Below are 23279 nucleotides of genomic sequence, written 5' to 3' on the forward strand. Positions count from 1 at the left end.
TAAACAGACTTTGCCTCTGCCAAATCTCATTAAGGCTCATGTTCTGTACTCATCTGGCAGACAGAGCTGTGGTGCCTCATATGCTGCATGCCCTCCTTCCTAGCCATATTAGATGTAATGTGACATTTTAGTCCACGTAAACATGTCAAAATCTAGTGGTACGTTTGACTACTCCTAAAGCTAAGAAATATAATATCCATCGGTTTAAGCTGCAGCTGCCTTACTTTTGACAACCAAAGAGCATTAGCAGAGAATTCCCAAAATCCGGGAAGCAATATCAAGAAATATATAATTGGTACTGATCCATAATAAGTCCCAGGGCAAAAATGTATGAGGGGTAGATTTTGAACTATTATTGCATTATACTGAAATTGTTATGCATTAAAAGAGTCTTTTAGTAGGGCTTTAGAAATGGAAGTATAGATTTGAAAAGGTTCATTCTTCTGACCATTTTTGACTTTCAACTTCTGACGATTCCTTTGCTAGATTTGGTCATATGATTGCCTGTAGCTTAACTGCAAGACTGAAAAACAAACAACACTAAAGTCATGGGTTTGTTCTTGAAAGCATCAGAAGTCTCATAGAAAAAGTGGTATGCAAAATGAATGGATTTTAGTGCATATGGAGAGATGAAAGTAACAGTATAGTTTATCACCAGTGACCTGTATTTTACTGTAGATAAATATAATGCCACCTATCTCCCTCTCAAATATTAATCTCTTAGAAAGAACCTGCATGAACCATATGTGCAGTATTTGAAACAGATTCTGCCAACTCTATAAACCTATTATTTATAGTCATACGCAAAACAGAGATTTGTGGGTAAGCTGATGTGTGTTTGATTTTGGTTGTAGATCATGGTTTTCTTAGAAAAGCTGAACCAATAATGTTCAGAGTGACTGAACAAATAATTTTTCATTTTATCTTGTCTTTCATTTATTAAACCAGAAACAAACTAATTTATATTAATGTACACACACCCACATACACATTCTTACATATACTGTATACTACATCTCCCATGCTGTGAGGCACTGTTTGATGTCTCTGTTGCTGACATCTAGTGACCAGCATGAAGAGGAGCAGAAGCTCTGTCTGAATAATTTATGTCTTCTGTGTTGCCCACAACGGAATAACTAGCCTATAAGGCAAATGAGTATGCATGTGAAAATACAGCTTGCCAAGCAAATAGATCCTCAACTTAACAAAAATAATCAATGTCAACATGTTTGGTCACCAATGATTTCAATGACTACAATGCGTTTTTATAAAAGCAGTGATTTTATGTAGCTGGTGAAAATAGATGAGAATTTTGTGCAGTGAAACAGACGTTTATGGAGCTTGAAGGTCTTGTTGTTTTTGTTGTATGAATCTATCTGAATCTATCTGACAATGCCTTATCCATGCTCAAAGTGGAGTGTCTTGAGTGGTTTAGATTCACTCTGTGGATTTGCTGATGCAAAGATTTGGTTAGATATCTAAAAGTGAATCTGCAATGGAAGCCATGTCTATTTGTATATTTTATACTTGTACTTTGTTGCAAATGGAATATTAGTCTTTGATCTAATGGAGCTTCCAAAACAGATGTAAAAAGGAAGTACAATCAATTATTTAGATGACTCTATGGAGTCACTGTACGTGATGAGACAGTCTTTGACATTTTTTTTTTCTTATGCATACAGTATGCACAGTTCTTAGAGTTTCAGAAACAATCCAGTTTCCGAAACAGATCCATGGCAATTTGACAAAACAAAGAGGAGGAACATCCTTATGTTGACAACATGACAACTTATCAGGTGTCAGTTGCAGGACACAAGTACAAACAAATAAGTGTCTGTTTGGCTTCCTCACTCCACAATGATGAGACATTTGTCCTTTTATTTTGTCATATTACCATTCAACTGAATGACCAGAGGGATAATGTTGATTTGATTCAGACAACACACTCTGACCCACAGAAACTGCATCGTTAATTATATTTATGGCTTCAAGGTCAAGTGCATGGATACAAGAAGGGTTTACACTGCAGCAACACTGAAGCATGTATTTAAGAAGTACAGTAAAACTAGCTCTATGCACATTTGAAAAAGATAGAAATCTAGGCTGTGACAGAAGGCCCCATTGTGGAACGGGATAAATGAAGTATATTTGTCTCCCTTAGGGCCTACCTAAATCAAGATGAGCCTTCACTGATGGGTTAAATACGAAACAGACAGTTTCTTAGCATCCACCTTGCAGGCAGCGAGAGGAAGGATTAAGTTGCTGATAGTAAGGGTCCAATCAAATGCACAGTACAATAACTATAGTACCAGTAATAGATTAAATGCATAGTTTAACTGCAGAAAAGCACACTATTGCTGCTCCACTGTGATTAAGATCTTAGCAGATCATTTTAAGCGAGTATGCATATAAAATTCATGAATAATTCAGCACTATTAAAATAAAAACCAGTTAACCTGTTCTTATCTGTCGGTTGGGACCACACTGAGACACCTTCTATTGTAAACACTGATGTTTACACAAGAATCAGACAGTTTCTACAAGCTAGAACAAGTTCTTCAGCCAAGGTAAGATTATAAAGGCACACAAAGAAAGTCCTCCTGTCCTGTCGAACAAATACTTTTGCATGCACAGCAACAATTAGGACACTAGAAAAGTATTTATTTTGTTTGATATCTATTATATCCCATTGAACTTTATTTCCCCTGTTCATCTAAAGTTAAATACAATTTTATTTGTTTAAACTCCTGACTGTTACATCCAGTTCAGTTTAATTACATTAAGCCTTAAGTCATGTTTTAGACAAGGTTTGGCAAAAAAAACTGTTTTGAAATAGCCAATAATCATTTAGAGAAAATATAAAGCTGCCTAATCCAAAATGAAATTGTATAGATACTGTACAATTGTGGTAAGTGGGCCCACAAACCCATAGTCACACTTTGCTGACTGAATGGGACATTGTGTTTCTCTTTGCACAGCTGATAATGCCAACGTGCCAATTTCAGGATGTCCTCAAATAATTGTGCATACTCAGTCTAATGTGGAACAAGACAACTATTCCAAGAAATGTGACGAGTTCTGTATCATCTGTACAAACAGAACTAGTCTATACAACAGAAAGTCAACAGAGACATGATTATTATTCAACACCATTTCTTTTTCTTGCACAAACCACCAGGCACAGGTCCCTAAAAAAACTATGGAAGCACAATTTCTTCATTTTTTGATTGTTTTAGAACACCACAACATAAAAATGCCTTAATCCAGTGATGGATGAGCAGCCCATCTGTCTCTGCTGCAGCAACCCTTAGTAATCAGACTAAAGCTCACAAAGCCAGAAAGTGTGCTTTTCTTGGAATAAAAGATAAAAGTCAGACAGCTTTAGTGAACTGTGAAACACAGATGTATGGTCTTTCTGAAGGCAATACCAGAAAGCACTGTATCAAGTTCAGTCAAAAAAAGAAATTAAAAAATCAACATACGTAGTGGACGAGTAAGGCAAAAGATTGTAAATAAACTTAATTAATGAAGTGTGTTTTTAAAATACAATATTAATATCAATATTAGATTGGAATTTAAATTGTGCATTAAATTTATATTGCATTTATTATATTGCTTTTCCTCTTAATTTTACACTTAAATTACTTTAGTCATCTAACCCTTAAACATTTTTATTCAAACTGTACATTATAACATTTTGACATCCAAATTAATTTTAAGCATTTAAAACTAATGATTTTTAGGCATATTTAGTCATAAACAGAACACAGAAATCCTTATAGAGAGAAACACAAGAAATTCATCTGTCGTGGTGTTTTCCCTTTTCAGATTCCTGTCATTCTCGATTGATCATGTAATATGATTAAATCTGAATAAACTTACTTCAGTATTTCCTGGGTGAAGCTCTGGGGTATTTTTAGCCACATAGTTTTATATTTTATGTTGGGAAGGGTTGACGCCATCTAAATGTGATTTCTGCTTTATTTTTTAATTTGGAAAGCATCTTCTCTTTTTTTAAAGGTGTGCTAAGTAATTTGTTTTACTGGCTCCTGTTCATTCCAGTAGCCTTGACCTTATACTAACACATTCTTTCCCTGGATGCATTGTGTAAATTTTTACCACCAATGACTCACGCCTAAACTATATATTTTTATGTTTTATTTGTTTACGTTGCCTATAGTTAATGCTTCATTCTTCGTTCTTCTCACAGTGGCTGCTGCATTTCCCCATCTAACCTACCTGTTTCTGTGTGGTTCTTGTAGATGGAGTGGCTGTGTCTTGGAAGGAGGCATTTTGTGGTGTAGTGGCTATGATTGGTGAATGCTGCATCCAATTGTTTTGAGTCTAGGCAATTTTCATTTTCAGGTACTGTTTGAAATGGTCTGGTGTTGCAGGTTGTTTATCACGTTCATTGCATTCATCACTCCAACAAGGACTGGCTATTGGAATTCCCAGCTCATTCTGTTTGCACTGCTGGGTTTCGTGCATGATGATCCATACTATCAATCTGAGTTACACCTATGCTACGCTACTGCTGTGTCTTTAATATGCATGGTTTATTGTTTATGTGATTTACTTGTCTGTTCGGCTTACATAAACGGTCACGTTTACTTTTTGTAAAGTGCTTTGTCCACTGGAAATGTGCCAGATAACTTCAATTATTTTGAATTTGGTCAAACTGCAAGACATCACTGGCCAAGTGATTTCCCCTTAAAAAAAATGTACCAAGGTTTAAATATAGTAAACATGTTTTTTTTTAATTATTATTATTATCTGTAGACAAACCATGGTTAAATTACGTAAGAATCGACACAGATTTTGTATAAATTCCCTATTTCATGTGGCTTTACTTTACTTTACTTTGATGTCTGTGGCTCTCCCTCACCTTGTTCTCCAGGTCTTTTCTGAAGTTTAAAGATCTCACTTCTCTCAGATTCTCACAAACAAGCTTCCACTTAAAGCAGATGCCTGCAAAGTATTAATTGTGCATATTATGAACATGTTTTAACATCTATCTCTGCTAATGTTGTAAATTACACAATTAGGGTACAATGTAATTTTTTCAAATTTTATTTTATTTTCCTCTTAACCACTAGATGTCATAAAAACTCACCACAGCACTTTACTAAACATCCACATTTCACTCTTCTTGATCTTATCACAAAAAGGGCACGAATTACATCGAGTAACGTTAACTTACAAAGTTCTTGCATCCTTCATTCAGTCAAAAACGTTAGTAAAATCGGTTATATAAACCAGTAGTATTACAAGCTTAATTTAGAATAAAGAAAAGAATACAGTTTTTCCGGTGGGCTAAGCTTCTTCAAAAAGAGCGCGAATTTTTGACATGCTTAGCCATTATGAGAGATAATGAGGCTGTCTTCTGTGGTTACTTGCCCTAAGTACAGTAATACACAAGTTGTACCTTTTAAATTATACCAAATATACTAACATGTGTAATATTAGTGCATATTAAGTAGGCTATTAAGTATTCACTGTGAGAAACACACCTAGTCTTGTTTGCAATAAAGTTACCGCTGCAGTGCTCCGCCAAATTATTGCTGACGTATTTCGAAGGAATCTCAGGGAATTTTTTTTTTTTTTTTTTACTTTTTACTTTTTACCATAGAAATTTGTTAGTAATATTACGACTTTGGAATTATATGACTGTTTAAAACAGTCCCTGGCTTTCAGTTATATATATATATAATTACTGAAATATAATATTTAATATTACATACTAATATTTTAGATTTTTTTTAATTCTTTGTTTTTTTTTTCTTGTTGTTATTATTATTAGGCCAATTATTATTATTATTATTATGAGTATTAGTAGTTTAGTTATGTTCGGTTGGTTAGGATTATTTTCAACGTTCTCCACGAGGTGGAGTTGTATCACCGTGTCATTGTGCAGGAATAGGCCAATTTTGCAATTAATTAAACGACGTGACCGTAATTACGTGACTTTATTGTTATTTTCTAATGAATCATTCCATAATTTATTATTGTTGATTTCACCACAATTTAGAGATAAAGTGAAGAGTTCAAAGATTATGAGTATCACTAAATAGGCCTACTCAAGACTTTTCATTATATTCACATAGCATATCAATTTAAAGTATAAACACTATTTCTTGTCAGTGGTCTAGTCCTTATTGAGGAGAAAAGTGTGTTTTTGGAAATACCCTGAGCCCCTCCTCAGCTCAGTGTGCTTGTTTCAACTAAACCATGGCCTAGTGACACTTAAGTCTTTCTAAGGCTTATTTTTACACTTTATGAATCTTTTTTATAAACCTCAACCTCAAGGTAGTCCAGACCAACCACAAACAGAAAAAAACGATGTCTTCAAAGAATAACCACAGTCATACTCCTTAATTCTGAGTAATATTTTCCATCCCTGATGTTTGCTGTATGTGGTGTTAAAGAGTGGTGGCAGTGTTATTCCTACAAGTAGGCTATACAGTTATTGCTGTGTGCATCATGCAAGTTGTGAATCTGGAATTTGTGTCTGGAACAGTTTTAAAAGCATTATCAATTAAAGTTAGAAGGGCTTTCTTATACTTTGAGTCAGTAATTCTGTAATTTCTCTAAAGGACTCCCTTAACCTAGTAAATTTCATATTGTTTATAGTGTATTTGTATTAAAATTTTATCAAAATGTATTGTGCATATAGCTTTGTAGACCTATATTGTATATAGAGATGCTCAATTATATATTTAAAGTAGACCAGCCATAAGGCCACTCAAATATAGGCCAGATGTTCATACTCACGGTTCATGAGGCAACGTGTGTGAGAGAGCATGTATGTGTGTGTGTGTTGTGTGTGTGTGTGTGTGTGTGTGTGTGTGTGTGTGTGTGTGTGTGTGTGTGTGTGTGTGTGTGGGTGGGTGGAGCCTGACTCATCCGTATTTTCCAATCACATTTTCTTAATTTGACCTTCTCACATATGGAACAGAAATCATTGTAGGATTATCCCATTTAGGTTAGGGACAGTCCTTTAGCATTAGTGTGTTATTTCGCTCTTTGAATGGACAAATGGCACTCGTTCTCTGTTTTACTGTGCTGAAGCCACTGACTAACTTTCGATACAATACGATGAACAGTAAGACTGCACAAATATTCATTTTGTCAGAGTGTTTCTGTTTGTTGATCTTCACTCCTACATGTTTACAACCACACAGCATATAGAGCAGTTGAGCATGCACAGGAAATGTGACACGTTCTGAAAAAACAGCTCATGGAAACTAAATTGCTTCTGCCCTTTTCTATATGTAAATGAATTGCTGTAGGGGCTAAGATATAGGTTGTGTTTATGCTTAGCAATGCACATACATCTACAAAGGAGCACAATGTATCCAGAGAGTAGGGTATTAACATATAAGCTTAATTGTAGGATTGTAGCATGGCCAATGATAATTTGTGAGACCATTAACTGATGTGAGATGTTTCAGTGTTTGATGTCGTTTCCCTCAATAACACCTTGTCAACAGCCAAACAACCATCCAAAACACTTTAGAAATTGCTTAGTGACACCCTAGCAACCACTCAGTTAATCTAAACTAAACTGCCTTGCCTTTATCACAAGAGTCACTGGCAATAGTTTGTGGTTTACTTCACCAGCTATGAAGATTGACAAAGTCTTTTGAATTTCCCTGAAAGAGGATGTGTCAGGACCTTTGTGTCTGTTTTGGTTTCACGATATGCATCGATAAAATTTGCTATCTGAGTTTCTGATCTTTATCTGTAAACCGCTTTGTACCTTGCTTCCGATATAACTCTTGCAAATTGTGAAAGTCCACGGCAGTCTATTTTTATTGAATGAAGTATGTTTGAACGTCAAAATTGTACATTAATGGGTCACGTCCATTCTGGGCCCATTGCAGGACGTCATTCCTATGTTACCAGGTCCTGTTTTCCCCAGATTTATAGGAACACAAGATTATGTTCACTAGGCTATAAGGTTTAATCACCCGAGGATTCAATGGATAACTTACATGAAGGTTTTTATTTTGCGATAACAACTAGCTATAGGAAAAAGAAATAATTAGACACGAAACATTGATCAGCGACATTAGAGTGATGAATCAAGCATATAATAACTAATGGTCAAGATGACTCCTACCTGGATAAGCCTGTGTTTTTAGATTTACCAATAGATTTACCGAAGCAGACTATATTTGAGATGAAAAATTTGAACGCAAAGCTTCCATGAACACAGCAGTTGCGAGCAAGTTCAAACTAGACAGAAATTTTAAGGAAACGGTGCTAAAATTTTATTAGCTAAACAATCGCAAAGCTTTCACCAAGAAATAATTGTTCAAGCAAGAGTATAGCGCCGACTGCTGTTACCCGGATAAGCCTGTGGTATTAGCTTTTACCCGTTGTTATCGAGGGAGATTACATACTTTGGAATGTCGCGACTGATCAATCAGAATCAAGTATTCCACAGAGCTGTGTAATAACGGGTAATAACACCCCTCGGAATGTCGCGATTGACCAATCACAACCAAGTATTCCAGAAATCCATGTACAATGGTTGGATAACTGAACATCTACTTGTCTAACAACTTCCCAAATAATTGTATTACAGTCCTCTACAAAGTCTACCTTCCACATCAAGTGAATTAATAAAGGATTCTCTGTTTTTGTTGTTCAGTTGAACCTTTTTTATGTGCCATATAAATCTGGGGAGTATAGGACTCTAGAAACATAGGCATGCTGCAGTTTCAATGTACACATACTGTAGCATTAGGGCCTTACCATATTTCAGGAAGCCCATGTATGACAGTGGAACCTTCAGATATCCTCAGCCTACACAATGTACCAGTACCTGAACATTCTCCCCGAAACTTTAAGCAGTGGTAAATTTCAATGACAGGTGGGTGAACTTCGATTTCGGAGGGTAATGCGGTGAGGAGAACCATGACAAGCATGAGCTTCAAAAGTTCATGATCTAGGTAACTACAGTCGTGACTTTTTTCCGACCTGATCCATTCTCTCTCATCTTTCACAGATCATAACTGTATATACTGCTGTAATTGCCTTTCCTTTAGATACTGTAGATTTTCATTTAATTATATTGTCAACATATCATTTTAATTGTTAGATATAGTCTAGAAGGCCAACACCTCTGAAGTAATAGTGTATCTAACAAACCCAATATTTCTCGCTACAAAGTATTTGCTTTAGCGAAAGTAATCAGATACAAAGCATATCCTTTTCTTGGAAAGTGCTAACTAATTAGCATTTTTAAAACTACCTGGAACTTTGATTTTACTAAATATTTTGTTGATATTTTCCATCTACCTCATTGCTGATTCCACATAAGCTTTAACTGTTCATGGGAGAAGCTTCTAAAAGCTGATGTCATTAACGTTTGGTTCAGAGATGCTCACGGTGCATTTTGTATGCAGAGCAGGACCTGAGTGAGAACGAAAGTGCTGACAAACACCCACTTGCATGCACACATATAAATAGATATACTTTTATTATCAACTTGAACATCTAATGACAAATAATTTGCTGACAGTATAGTGCTCTTGTTTTCAAAGGGTTGATGATCAGGTCATGTAGAAGAAGTATTTACCCTGAAGTAACAGGAGCTGCAACAGGTGAAAGGAGATCCAACAATTATATGAAATAGAAACATGGTCTCACTAGCAGGTTTTATTTAATTTCTTTTTATTTGACACTTTCAAGAAGCCAACAAGTGACGTTTTTCTGCAAAAAGTACCTTAACTGATTATCATAGAATTCTTCAAGCTGTAGCTGTGCATCTTCCCTAGACCTCTGTCTCATCTCTCTCTCTCTCTCTCTCTCTCTGTTTGTGTTGTACACCACCCTTCAGTAGAAAGCTGAGTCTGTGGTCAACTCTGCTCTGCTTATCGTAAGTTGCCGCAGCCACTTACCAGAAGTGATGGGAGACTGGGGGTTTCTCAGTGACATCACTTTATGCGACGAGGCAGAGCTGTTGCACTTATGCATGAAGTAGAAATGTAATGACATGTGTTTAATAATCTTTTCAGTCCTAGAAGATGACTAAAGTTTCAAAAGGGCCTTCATTCATTCACTATCTTTCTTTTCTTTATATTCACGATTTCTTTCACCTCGCCACAGTTTCCGCTGTGGGCGCTGCTGTTTCAAGCATATCTCTGGCTGTTTTTCAGCATTATTGAAATGAGATATCATCAAGATCATGCAAGGTTTTTTTGAAGCTCAGCAGCAATGATACATCAGCTCTTAAATGCAAATATTTTTTGTATGTAGATATCAGAAGTTGTGCATCCTGTGAAACTCTATATGTTAATTTCTGCCAGCATGCAGATTGCACTACGTGCACTCATCCTCAAAACAGGCACAAACTAAATTAGAAAAAAGGAAGATTAAATATGGTTTGGGGGTTTAGAGAAATGCTGATCTCATCATCAATATGCAGTGCTCTGTTGCGTCTCACGTAGATTGTTCGCGTTTATCATGCAGTAGATTTATGAATGCCTGCATCTCACTCATGCACATAAATAAACTGCACTGCTGGTGGCCTTACAGCAGAATTATGTAGTTAGTGTAGTTGTTAGTACAGAGATGAGATATGTAGGTAAATAAAGACATAAATAGCTCTAAAGTCTGGTAGAAAAAGAAAAAATAGATGTTTATGAGAATTAATGTAATCCATCAACTTGAGAATTTCCTAAAGAATATTAGCAATGCCTTGCGCAAAAAAAAAAAAAAAGCAGACAAATTTTCGACACTTCTAAATGATGGACTTCAGACAATGTTTTTTGCATATACAAACACACTTAAGCAAACACACAGTGCCACATATAAAAGGTTTTACTGAGCAGACAAATGAATGCAATAGAAATCAAAGAATAACATGTATTTCATGTTTACATGGACAAAATTAACTATATCTTGTCTATTTTCTCATCTGCGTTTACTGCAGTAAACTCAATCTTTCACCGAAAGTACATTAGCAATATGCATATACTGTTTAAATACTCATTGCTTAAAAAAGCAAAAAAGAAATTTGCATAAAAAGCACGAACAGCCAAAAGACCTTATTAGAAACAAAAGGTCTGGAAAATAAGATTGGTCTCATTCAGAAGAGATAGCTTTTTATTGGCACGTCTTAAAGTGATCAGGCAGAAAACTGACATAACACATTGTAGGCCAGAATTCATGAAACGCCATGCTTCTCCTCAGTCATTTGTGTATTTTTTCGGAAGCCTTTTCCCTCCATGTAGAAATGGAGGGTTTTCAGCTCATCCATAACCGACTCCTGGATATGCACATCATTGAGCTGTGAGACCAATGAAGTTAAAGAGTTAATGAGAAACATACAAAAACAGGTTTAATCAGTTTTTCAATAGTTAAAAAAATGTATTCTTACCCTCTTACTGGCAGACTTCAGTTTTTGTAGCTGTAAGACAGCAAGCTGATTTGGGTTCATGTTTTTCTCCGAAATCTAGATGAAAGTACATATATGAATGTTTTAATTGCTTCAGAGTAAAATTTACAATTATTTATTCATATTTAATTTATACTGGAATTATGTTGAGGAATATTTACCATTGGAGAGGAAGTTGTGGTTATGTCAGACATCTCGTATAGTTTCGTACATCTATTTTTTGTCTGAAACAAATAAGTGGTAGTAAAGAATTTGGTCAGTTGTTTTTTAAGCAGCCTAAGAAAACAACCTAAGCTTAAGAAATGGCATTTAGTTAAGAAACCAATCGAACATTCTGGGTCCTGTTTAAGTGAAAATCTTGCTATATTGTTAACATACAAGGCAGCATTTTGCTATAAAAACCAGCATGATCTGGATTTTGTTAGTGCTTGTCTAGCTAAACTTGGAGGATAAACATGCTAAACATGGAAGATACGTTGTGTAAAAGATCTGGTCTTTCCAGTTTTGTATTTTCAAAGTTTATGATATTTGTTCTGAAAATGGAATGTGCTGACCTTATACACACAGTGTCTGAGTTGATCCATAATGTGTATAAGCTCAAGATGATGGTTTAATTCTTTGTTGTTATGGACGTCGTTCTTCTTTGTCTTTTCCAGAACATTCTGAAATAGATTAATGATCTTCTGCAGGACACAGCTGTGAAGATTTTTCTGATGAATAGAAACAGTTAATGTGTGAAACCTGAAGCCAAATATAGATGACATGGTAGTGCATCATTAAAAAATGTACACATGTACACATGTTTAACATATTTCTGTACTGAGACATGCAGGCATGCATGTGGATAGAGTAGTAACTTTTTTCTGAGAGTCAAGTCTGAAATACATGACATTTCACAAAGAAATAATATTTTTTAAATAGATTTTCTTAAGTTGGTGCTAGAATTAGCGAGGCCCAAGACGTTGTTTTTATGGGTTGGGCTTCTTTTATGGGTTGGTCCATGCCCAATTACCTGGCTATGCCATATAAGAGCTCACTGAGCCCCGCCTCATAACATTCATTACATTCATATTACTTTCAAATGCACTGGATTTTGTAATGCAGTAACCGGAGTAACTAGCTTTATGCACTAATGAATAGCTGATATTATATGATAATGCGATAACTTGTAACATGAAATCGGACAATGCATCTTACCTTTTTCCGAATTTTGTCAAAGGAACTGTGCTTCAAGAGGATCTTCTCACCATCCGCAGCTATCTGAGAGGATAATTCAAACCGTCACCCATTTAAATATTCAAAGTCTCCAGGGCATTTTTAAAAGCATGCAAGTAAACTGATTCTGCACATGAACACCTGATGTTTCCTATCTAATTGCAGCCCTCTGTTGTAGTGAAAGATTATTCCCACAGGCATAGCAACCTTACTTTGTATGGATTAGTTTTGTAACAAGTGCATGTATGTGAGTAATAGGTGATTCGAGTTCTAACACAATGCTGATAGTAGGATCAGAATACTCACCACATCTTTGCTGACACGCTCGGCCATATTAGCCATCACATTCAGGTCAAAACAGGGTTCCAGAGGTACACAGTTGCCATTTAGGAGTACCGCCGTACATTCGTGCATTGGAATGCCGAAAATCAGGATCAGAAAGCAGTAATGCAAAGCACTGGCCATACTCAGTTCTAGAGTGACTAAACGAATGTACGTAAATGCAGGTCCTGCTGATACTCCTGCTTCATTCCGTTCTTCCTTCTTTTTGCCTTCACTCTGGTCCTCACCTTTGTATTTATTCTAGTTTCCTGGTGACGTCAGCAAAGTCCTTTCTCTTTGTTTATGACTTTCCAGTTGAGATCAAGACAGGTGAAGATGTCAGACTCCTGAACTGCAATTTAATCCAGTTTGGCTGGTGTATCCAATGGGGATCGTGTCTAGGCTCAGATTGCCACTGCAGAATGCAAAGTTTTCTGTCTGCTTCATGCTACTGGAGGGAGCTTAACTAAAAGAAAGTCACCACAAAATTGTATTACAACTCTATAATGAGGTCATGACATTTATGCGGCTCTAGGATGTCCTAGATTTTGAATTTCTACGCAAACCACAGTCTTGGTCAAGGAAAGTTCATTAAGGGCAACACAAATGGCATTATGAATTATATTTGTACAAAAGATAGTAAGAAATGTTGTATTTGCGGATTTAAAACTAGACTAAGGCTAGACGAGTGATCAAATGGAAACTAGATGATTGATCAGCAGATAAGGTGATAATGGGTCACTAATGGAAACTGAGGGGATTTTGAAATGTAGGCCAAGTAGCTTCAAATGTGACAGTCTATATTAGTTTATCATGTTAAGGGACTTTTATTAACAAGGAGTAGATTTTATTTAAAGAGATGCAAACTTTTTCTTCTCCTTTTTCAGTTAAATCTGTCAGAAACTATTCTTTATCATGCCTTTATTTACTTTTATATAGTACAATGCCTTTTATGTCTCATTTATCCATTTAGTATTTTACCATTGTTCCAAACCTGCTTTCAGCATATGAAATTCATCATAAAATATTATGTTTTTACAGAACTTACAGTGATGTAATCATTTATGGGATGACATTAAAATGTTCACAATTTAAGACTTCCCTCAATCGTGCCGTTTCACAACATATATAAAAAAAAAGCTTGAGATGAAATATGAGATATAATGTAGAAGAACTAAATGAAAAATCAAGGTTAAATGTGAATAATTTTAAGTTAAGTGACCTAGCAAGACAAAGACATCAGCTGGTCTATACAAAAATGTAAAAATAAAAAATCACCAGCAAGTCCACCACATATTCTATTGAAATGCATTGAAAATGATATTCAATGGAAATGCCAACAATTCTACTGAGATGCAAGTATGTTCACTTGTTAGTAGACAAATTGATCAAATCTTCTTGACCAAATGAATCATTGACAGATCTCCTCTTTATGTATTTATAAGTTAAATACTCTCATTTTACACAGCAAATTCCATCTATACCTTTGATTATGTGTTTGTTGACCCTTACAAATAAATTTCCATACAACAACACAAAGTAAGATGTGCACCTGTGCAATCCCCACGCCCAAGGAATTTCCAGCATCTGTTGTCATGTGGTCAGCATTAAATGAAAAAAAAAAACAAAGGGGGAATAGATTTGGGGAGGAGTAAGGGGGGATTTCCAGATTCATACGTAGTGCTTGCTCTTATCCTCACTTCATCACCTCACCTCACCCTTTACATTGTTTCTTAGAAATATAGGTCAGTGTAAACAGGAAGCAGTCTGAGATGTTTAAAAAGGAAAGCTATATAAAATATAAAATGAAGCTATATTGGGCTATATAAAAAGCATACATTAATTATAACATAAGACACCCTGGGTTTAGTTACATCCCAGTCAACATGATTTGCTACTTGCTAGTCAGATGCATGTGGTATTAGAGGGTGGGACATTCTCCTTCTACCATTTGATTGGACAAAAATGCAGGATGTGTAGAGCAGGATGACTCATCGATATTGCTTTGTGGTAAATGTGTATTTAAACTGACTAAAACTGAATTTAGCTGACGTTTAGGAGTACATCCAACATATGCATGAGCTAAAACATAGACTAAAAGCCATAAAATTCAGATGAATTCATTTTTATAGGATCATAGAAACTTCTATTTCTAATTTTTTCTCTCTACTTCTACTTTTCCAAAACAGACCCTGCAACTGCTGAACTGATTGACAGAAGCAAGGGTTGCACATGTTTGTTTGCCTTGTGCTAAAATACAAAGGTTGCATAGCTTCTTCACCGTGCGACATACGGCAACAGACTTTCTATTATTTCTGTGCAACATTTCATTTCAATACAAAAAAAAATTTCTACTGGTAAGTTTGTAGGTTTATGTTCACACCCTGTCTACAGTGGACATGAGCACCATGCACGAGGTCAAATTATGTTTGTGTCGTTTAACACCAGTGCCAGTAAATGAATGTCTGGGTTTATTTCTAATATAATTCAGCTTCCGAAAACAACATAAATAGATTAGGAATGTTTGCTTTCCAGTGTACATTCAAAACAGAATTGCTCTATATAGACATGATAACTTCCTTGTCTTTTTTTCCCCCATGTTGGACCGATGCCCACAAAATTACGGCTCTGACATTGCATTACAATGATCTGTTCTTACTGTAAGAGTATGAACAGGTCATACCACTTATATTTTTAATCAACATCACACAAATAGTATGTATATACATAAAACAGTTCACAGAAAAAGTCATGGTTCAATATGACTTTTAAGTCACGGTTCAATACGTTTTCAGTACACCATGGTGAAAAAACAAAAAAAATGTAACTTCTTTTTTATTAAACAGTGGTTTATTGGAGAAAGAAACTGTCTGTCTTTAAATTAAAAAGTCTGTCATTAATGCTGCAACACACTCTTCAGAGTGCTTTGTACTGCTTCATAGTTATTCGAGAGTACAAATGCAAATGGTTCCGGATTTATTTAATTAAATTAAAAGAAGGGAAATGAAATTGTAATATAGTAGTGCCTGTTGTTTTGCGAATCTGTGAGAACCTTTAGTACTGTTAACCCCATTAAAGCAAAGTAAAGCTGGCTGGACCGCAGACGGTGCTCTTTGCATCTTTTTCGAAACTGTGGCAAGAGCTGGCATGTCTAGTTTCATGACTCTTAAAGCAAAAGGCAAAGAAAAAAAATACTCATTCTTAGATCTATAAGGTTTTCTAAAGATTCAAGAATCTTTGCAAATCCTGTTGCCAGCAGGATGCATGGATGCTGTTCAAGCATAAGCAGGTTATGTGTACTGTCTTTCTCTATTTTGCTGGTTTGTGGTTAATGCATCTTCTGCAGTTGAATTGCAATTGCTGAGAAATAACACTTGCATCATCATTTCTCTTCTCACACAGTTGCTGCTGGTCCCCTGCATGTGATGCTATTATTCCCAATGGGCATAATAAGACCGATCAATCAGCTTCCACAAAAAGATCATGCTGGTCCATGAGCTTCACATGTTTTGCCAGTAGACTGCATTTAGATCAGCACCAAATCAGAACAAACGAGTATAAACCAGTTTGGAGCAGCAAGGAAATTCACAATGCTTTTTTTTTTTTATTAAATCACTGCATGCTAAATGTTAGCCTGAAGAGTGTTAGTAAAAAGCTTCTCCACCCTCCTCGACTTGATAGGGCCACATTTTTCCTGGCAGTCAAACAATAAGTATAAATTTCCAACTTCACTTTTTTTGAGGAAGTCAAAGTGAAACTTTATATGAGCTAATTTGTGTGTAGTTGCTGTATTGTGTTGTGATAGGCTACCCTCACCTTCATTGCCAGATAAGGCCAAACCTGTTCAATTACATTTTTCTTTCTTGCGTGGAATTCCCATGAGGATTGTTTACGATTGTATAAGCAGTTTTATATTTCACAGTTGGGTCACTTGACAGTCTTTTAAAGATATATAAAATAGCAAAGGATTTGATGGCATTTTATGAGACATTTCACGGGTTCACACTTACATATAATTAGCTGAAGTATTATAATGCATATTTGGCGTGCTGTCCGGGGAAGGGGCTCCGAGCTCGGGAATGGCCCGAACCTAGAGTACCCCCCCCCCCCGTATAATATAAAAGTGTAAAATGAACTCTAGTGGAGGAGATGGGGAGGAGGGGGGATGCTGATAAACCGTCAATGGAGACAGGTAGGCTAATTCAGCTGTATTTATACCCTAAGGTTGATCATCTTAAGTGGCTCCACCTGTGCTAATTATGCTAAGTATCTGACGTGCTTCTCCCGAAACCTTGTTATGAAACTACATCCAGTGTGTGGGCTACATCAAGAGTTTCAAATGCTAGGGGAAGATGGGACACATCTGTGTCATATTCTCTGAGAGACATGTTGTAACATGTAGAGATAGCAAAAGACTGGCATCTTATAAAGTCACATCAGCACAAACATTATTTAAAAAGATTTTATTCAGTCACAGACTTTACAAATTTTGCTATGTTACTAGCAAGAGGTTTACAGTGCTTTTTTAAATAAATAAGAACAAATAAATAATGTAAATTTCAACAAACATCTGTTGTACACAATGTGTATACGTACAGTAAACGTCATAAATAGAATAAATAACATTGATATTCCACCATTCTTTTAAATGTTGATCAAGATTTATTAAGACTTTTGCTTCTTGTGATTTTGGTTTGTCGTCTCCTGCGCTCTTTGTTCTTCAGGTTTCTCAGCTGTGTTGCTTCTCTGTAGACACGCTTCAGCTCAAACAATGCTTTGTGCTGGACGACTGGGTCATCTTCCTGCAATTGCAAAGCATTTAATCAGTTAATATGTCTATACAATGTCATAGCATTTTTGTATTTCGACTGGACAATTTCTACTTTTTCTTGAACATTTTTTAGTTTTCGTATCTAGCATGCATCGTGAGGGAAAAATGACTTTCAAAAAGCCAGGCCCACAGAAACCTTGATTACCTTCTAGAAGTAAAACTCCTTTCGTGTGGTTACCAAAGGCGGCCTTATAACCAAAGCTACAGTCAAACTGTAGAGCAATATCAGTTCTAACAAAATGTGAATGATAATGTTCAGGAGCAATGCAAAATTTCATGCACATATATATATATATATATATATATATATATATATATATTTATTGCTTTGTAGCCAGCACAAATTATTTAGAGCCAGTACATGTTTTCAGTTCACTGGCCATTGGAAGCATGCTTTTGGGCCTCCTTATTTGTTACTCTATGATGTTCAGTGCTGCTTGTGTCAAGTTTGGTTTCACAGGACATGAAACTGTTGTCTCACCTTGATCGACCAAAGGGTTTCTGCATACGTCTTGAGCTCTGCACTTTTGCCTGGGAAGTAGTTTTCTTGCAGTTTTTTCAAATGCTCTTGAACATGTGCCAGTCTTTCTTTTGTAGCTTTGTCCTTACTATCCTTCTGCATGCGAGTGAATATCCTACTGTATGTATCCATTATGATGCTCATCAAAAGATTCTGCTCAGGTTCCTGCAACAAAAAAACAAAACAAAACAAATGATCCTAATGTACATTCAACACAGGATATGCCATGTAGGATGTATCAAAACAATATTTCATTTGGCTTAGAATGACTAGACTAGGTATTTTAGTTGTTTTAGACCACAAAATTGTTAATACCAGATGATTGTGCAGAGAAGGTTATTTACCTCAAGAGTCCCCTTTATGTCTTTTAGGAAACGTAGGAAGACAGGATGTGCATTGTGTAGCTCACTGTCATCTTTTATCTGGAAGAAATGAAAAGGTCATTTATTTTGATAGACTTCAGACATCATTTCGAACTCTTATATTTTCTCATTTAATCAGACGAATGTGTTTAGTATTATTAGCACACTAGATCTACAGACCAGACATCTTCCAGTAAGAAAAGTCAGTTTAAGTCTGTATGGATGGTAGACTATACTTCCTGTTTTGTATTATACTGTCTCTCAAACATCCAATTGCTGTAAAAGTTGACTAGTATGTAATGCCTGCTTTTCCAAAAAGATCTGGATTGGTTTGCGTGCCTCATGAATGGTATCATGAAATGGTACACCACGCCTATTTCTATCAATCAACTTTTTGGACTCTTTATTTCACTTCCTGTCTGCGATAAGACATACCTTTGAAATCCGAAGGGATCTACTTACATAGTGCACTTTAAGCTCGTCGATGCTCTTGTCCAGGTTCTCAGGGACGCTGGCCTCGCCGTATGTCATCTGTCCTAAAATCAACAAGCATACTCCCCAGAAAAGGGCCATCATGTGTTGCGCAGTCATAGTCCTTGTTAGTATAAGTCTCTCGCTGAAGTTTGACTTGTAGTCCTTTCTTTTAAAAGCCGAAGTTGACTTTTTAAGCTGTCTCAGAACACCCGACTCTACTCGTGTCCTGACAATAGTCTGAATGCATGTGTTTGAGTGAATGGGGTATTTATAGTTGTGTGACAGCGACGAGAGCTACGAAGGTGTGAAGTTGTGTGGCTTTTACAGCCGAAGTTTCCTTTAAATCACAATGCACAATGATACTGCTTAACGCTATGGAGCCCACCACGCATCTTCTCGCCTGGAATCCCGTGGATGCCACTGGGCGGGGCTGTTAGTGGGTTTGTGGTTGGGAATCTTTTTGGTGATTAAGAAAGGGGTTCGGGACTCATGGGCCTGAAGATGCACGTGTGGCCACTCCAATTATGCTCATGCATCAATGGCTCCCATTTGAGAAGGAAGTAGTTTTTTTTTATTTTCTTATCCTAGGGTTTCGAATAATGACCTTGTATCACATTTAGCAGCTTTTGACCTTATACCCACTTGTTCAACTTTTTTCTTTTTCAGCTTCTATGTGCATTGATATGTAATAAACTGTCCACACAGCATCTAAGAGATCATAAGTTTATGTTTATGTTTATGTTTTTTTTTTTTGTTTAATTGAACAAAGCTTGTGGTGATTAGTACAAGAGTAATTAACCTTGACCTTTTTGTAGTTTGCCTTCTAGATGTAGTTGGTGGAAAAACTAACAAAGGTACATGTAGGTGAAACACATTCACTAGAAGTTCCTCAGAATCACACATTGAGCTAAAAAAAATAGATTATGTAGAAAAAGGACCTTTTGACTGATGTCAGAAAAATGTAGTTGTGCTGTTGCTCATCAGAAGGGGAAAACAGCGTTTGAGGTTTTAACACTTCATCTACTCAGCACTGCATGCAGAGAAAGAGAGAGAGTGACAGAGAAAGAGAATGAAAGGAAGACACTCAAAAGTGATGAGTAGTGTTAGACATGTACAGTTTCATGGAGGGAAAGTTAGTTTTCCTATTAGGTCACTTGAGGTGATACTGCATCTAGGTATTAATAGATGAAGGCCATCAGAAATAATAATAAAAAAGCTTGTCTTCAGATAATTAATTTGCTTGCTTTTTTGTCATGATTAAGATCCTCCAAACATTTGGTTGGTATGGTTAGACCGAAAATGTCAATGATAGAAAATCCCACATTTACATGTTTACGTAATTAAAAGCTGGAAAGGTATGAATTCAGTTCCTATCGGCTTTAACTCAGAAACTCCAGACCTAAGTGTTGGAGGTATGTCGCATTTTCCAGTTGTGTTATCGGCGTGGTTGATTTTCCGCGATTGTGGTTGCATGAGGTGTTACCCCAGACTCCTCATTATACATCATACAGACTACGTAGAAACCAAAAAGGATATTCCTTCTATGAACCGCTTACTTGTAATTTTCGTACAGTTTCATTTACATTATTCACCAGCTTAAAGACCCATATTTTGCCAAATATAGACAATCAGCTTTGTATGCATAAACCAGAAAGATAATTAATTGCACTGGGAAATTGGATGGTTTATAGCAATCCAGAATAAGTAAGTGGCTTATCATCCAAAATGTTCCATTAAGACTTAAGATGCAGCAAGAGTCTGAAGTAATATCCAAGTTTCCCATTACTAAATAACCAGATATTCAATATGGGGTAATATATAGAACATTTGTCATTGCCATTGTTATTTTGCAAACTTGAGGGGGGTGTTACATAAAGCAACATACATTGCGTTACTTTACTGGTTCATGCATTCCCTGGGATTTAACCCCATGACCTTTGTGTTACTAGTGCCATGCTCTAATGTTTAAGCTACAGGGATGCTTAGTCATTTTTCCAGTTCATACAATCAATTACATTTTTCTTCAAAATTTTAGTGCTTGTTTGTATGACATTCCCTCTTTAATGTGTTAAATATTTAAAGCTGGAATACACATGACTTTAGAAATCTGAAACATCCAACATCATATGCTTTCAGACTGGGCATCTTACACTTAAGGTCTCTGATCACATATTACCAGACTTTGACACCCAAAAATGTGCCATGTATAGTTGACAAATGACAAATGAAAGTATCTGTTCTAAAATTGGCTCAAAATATCCAGTCTGTGCACATCATACATTTTTCTCAGCAGTTTTCTCTGAACTCCAACTGGCCATATCTGCAGACTGACTCTGGCTTTCTAGCATCAACTCCTCTAGACTGCAAATCAGCTGAAAGTCTGCCCAAATATCATGCAGTTTGTATGGGTTTGTGTGTGTATCGTGAAGTTTTTTTAATTGAACAAACCAAAACGTAAATGAATGCAAAATTTGTTTTATTTCATCCATTCAGCCATTGAAGCTCACAAAATATTTCAAGCCAATCCACAGTTAAAAACCAAAATTCACCGTTTCAGTGCACTGTAATTGATGCAAACACACTTGTGATAAGAATAAATTAGATTTTAAGTTAAGTTATTTTGTGTTATGGTACAGTAGAGTATATTACAAAATAAAAAATAAATAACAATATCCATATAATTTAAATAAATAGGCTAATACAACAGCAAAGCACTAGTTTACAACATGTTAGACAGGACTTTTGAATCTTCTCATTGTACCCTGTGATGATGCTTTTCTGTGTAGGCCCGATTAAACACCATAAGAAAGTCATTTAATGCCCCTCCTTGGACTGTTCCATTTTTCACCTTTAAGAAAACAAACATATGTATCAGATATCATATCATACTTTATATCAAAACCAGACTTTGTCTTTATGGTAACTTCTTTAAAACAGCAATTCAGCAACTGAAAATGTAGACTGTTGTTCTATTTATTTTTACCTTGACTGAGTGAATGTCCTGAAGCTCTCTCAATACTTTATGTTCTACACTGTACTTGTGTTTCAGCTTGTTCACCTCAGTCATAACATATTTTAGATTTTCTTTCACTTCTTTCTCCTCAGACTTATTCAACATGTCTTGGAAAATGTCTTCATAGATTTTCAGCATTCTTTCAAGCAACAGTGCCTGACAAGTGCAGGAAGGCTTGGACTAGGAGAAACAAGTATCATTAGCATAACATTAAAAAAACATTAAATTGCATTTTCACATTTTAGCACTTTTGCACAGTACAAACTTACATTCAGCTGATCCAGATGAGATACAAAAACAGACTTTCCAAACCACTCTGGGCCTCCTGTATTCTAAAGAAGGTGGGCACAAAACAGCAACCACTGTGAATAAATTATGTTACGTTGCTTGTGAATTTTTACCCCTATTCTAAGATCGAACTGTCACAAATTTCAATATGCAATAGATGTGGTTTCTGAATGACCTGATCTGCTTGATAATATTAGCTAAAATACAGATATGAGTTGCATCTAAAGTGATTCATCTTGCCTACACAAAGTCGCTTTAAAACCAGCTCCAGAAGTTCATGACAGTAGACATCACTTACATAATGCGCTTGCAGATTGTGGATATTTGTATTCAGCATTTGGATCTTGTTGCTTTTGGACCGTGGAAATCTGAACGCTTTGGTTGTCTGAAGAGATGCTATCAACAGAAGTCCACACAGCAGCACCATGTTGAGCCAAGAATCCATTCTTTGGGTTTGTGTTTCAGTGCTATTAATCTGGCGACTTTAAGCGCAACGTTGTGACCTGATGCTAGTCAGCAGGTGAGTGTTGATGAGCGGAAAGGGGCCGGGGGTTTATATAGGTGCACAACCTAAAAAGAGCAACAGTATGAAGGAGGAAGTGGAGGTTTTGGGGTTTCCGTGGGCTACTTTTCTATAAAGGTTTCCTTTAAATCAGAGATGTAATGCTCTCCATAACCAAGGAGTAACTTGAACGGTTATAAAGGGTTCATATGACTGGACACAGTGGCCTTTTGAAAATAGCCAAGGTTGCAATCTGCTTTCGGACAATCATGTCTGGGTTGAGGGCTTGTCGACATGCGCACGCCATTAGTCATTACCGAACTGAAACTTGGATCTTTATCAGATA

General features: G+C 36.2%; 2 protein-coding genes across 2 annotated transcripts; both read right to left on the reverse strand.

Annotated features, from left to right (window-relative positions):
* Nucleotides 1-11097: 11097 nt before the first annotated feature.
* On the reverse strand, nt 11098-13372 carry LOC132106269 (uncharacterized). The gene is made up of 6 exons (XM_059511904.1): nt 12929-13372; nt 12605-12667; nt 11962-12117; nt 11569-11631; nt 11390-11464; nt 11098-11299 (listed from the first exon to the last, which is right to left on the reverse strand). The coding sequence occupies exons 1-6, from the start codon at nt 13085-13087 to the stop codon at nt 11177-11179; spliced, it is 639 nt and encodes a 212-aa protein (XP_059367887.1). The 5' UTR covers nt 13088-13372; the 3' UTR covers nt 11098-11176.
* A 4052-nt stretch (nt 13373-17424) lies between these two features.
* On the reverse strand, nt 17425-22996 carry ifng1 (interferon gamma 1). The gene is made up of 8 exons (XM_059510473.1): nt 22730-22996; nt 22413-22475; nt 22114-22323; nt 21892-21978; nt 19119-19367; nt 18639-18716; nt 18256-18459; nt 17425-17745 (listed from the first exon to the last, which is right to left on the reverse strand). The coding sequence occupies exons 1-8, from the start codon at nt 22874-22876 to the stop codon at nt 17599-17601; spliced, it is 1185 nt and encodes a 394-aa protein (XP_059366456.1). The 5' UTR covers nt 22877-22996; the 3' UTR covers nt 17425-17598.
* Nucleotides 22997-23279: the final 283 nt, after the last annotated feature.

This window comes from Carassius carassius, chromosome 26, assembly GCF_963082965.1.
Source record: "Carassius carassius chromosome 26, fCarCar2.1, whole genome shotgun sequence".
Taxonomy (NCBI): Eukaryota; Metazoa; Chordata; class Actinopteri; order Cypriniformes; family Cyprinidae; genus Carassius; species Carassius carassius.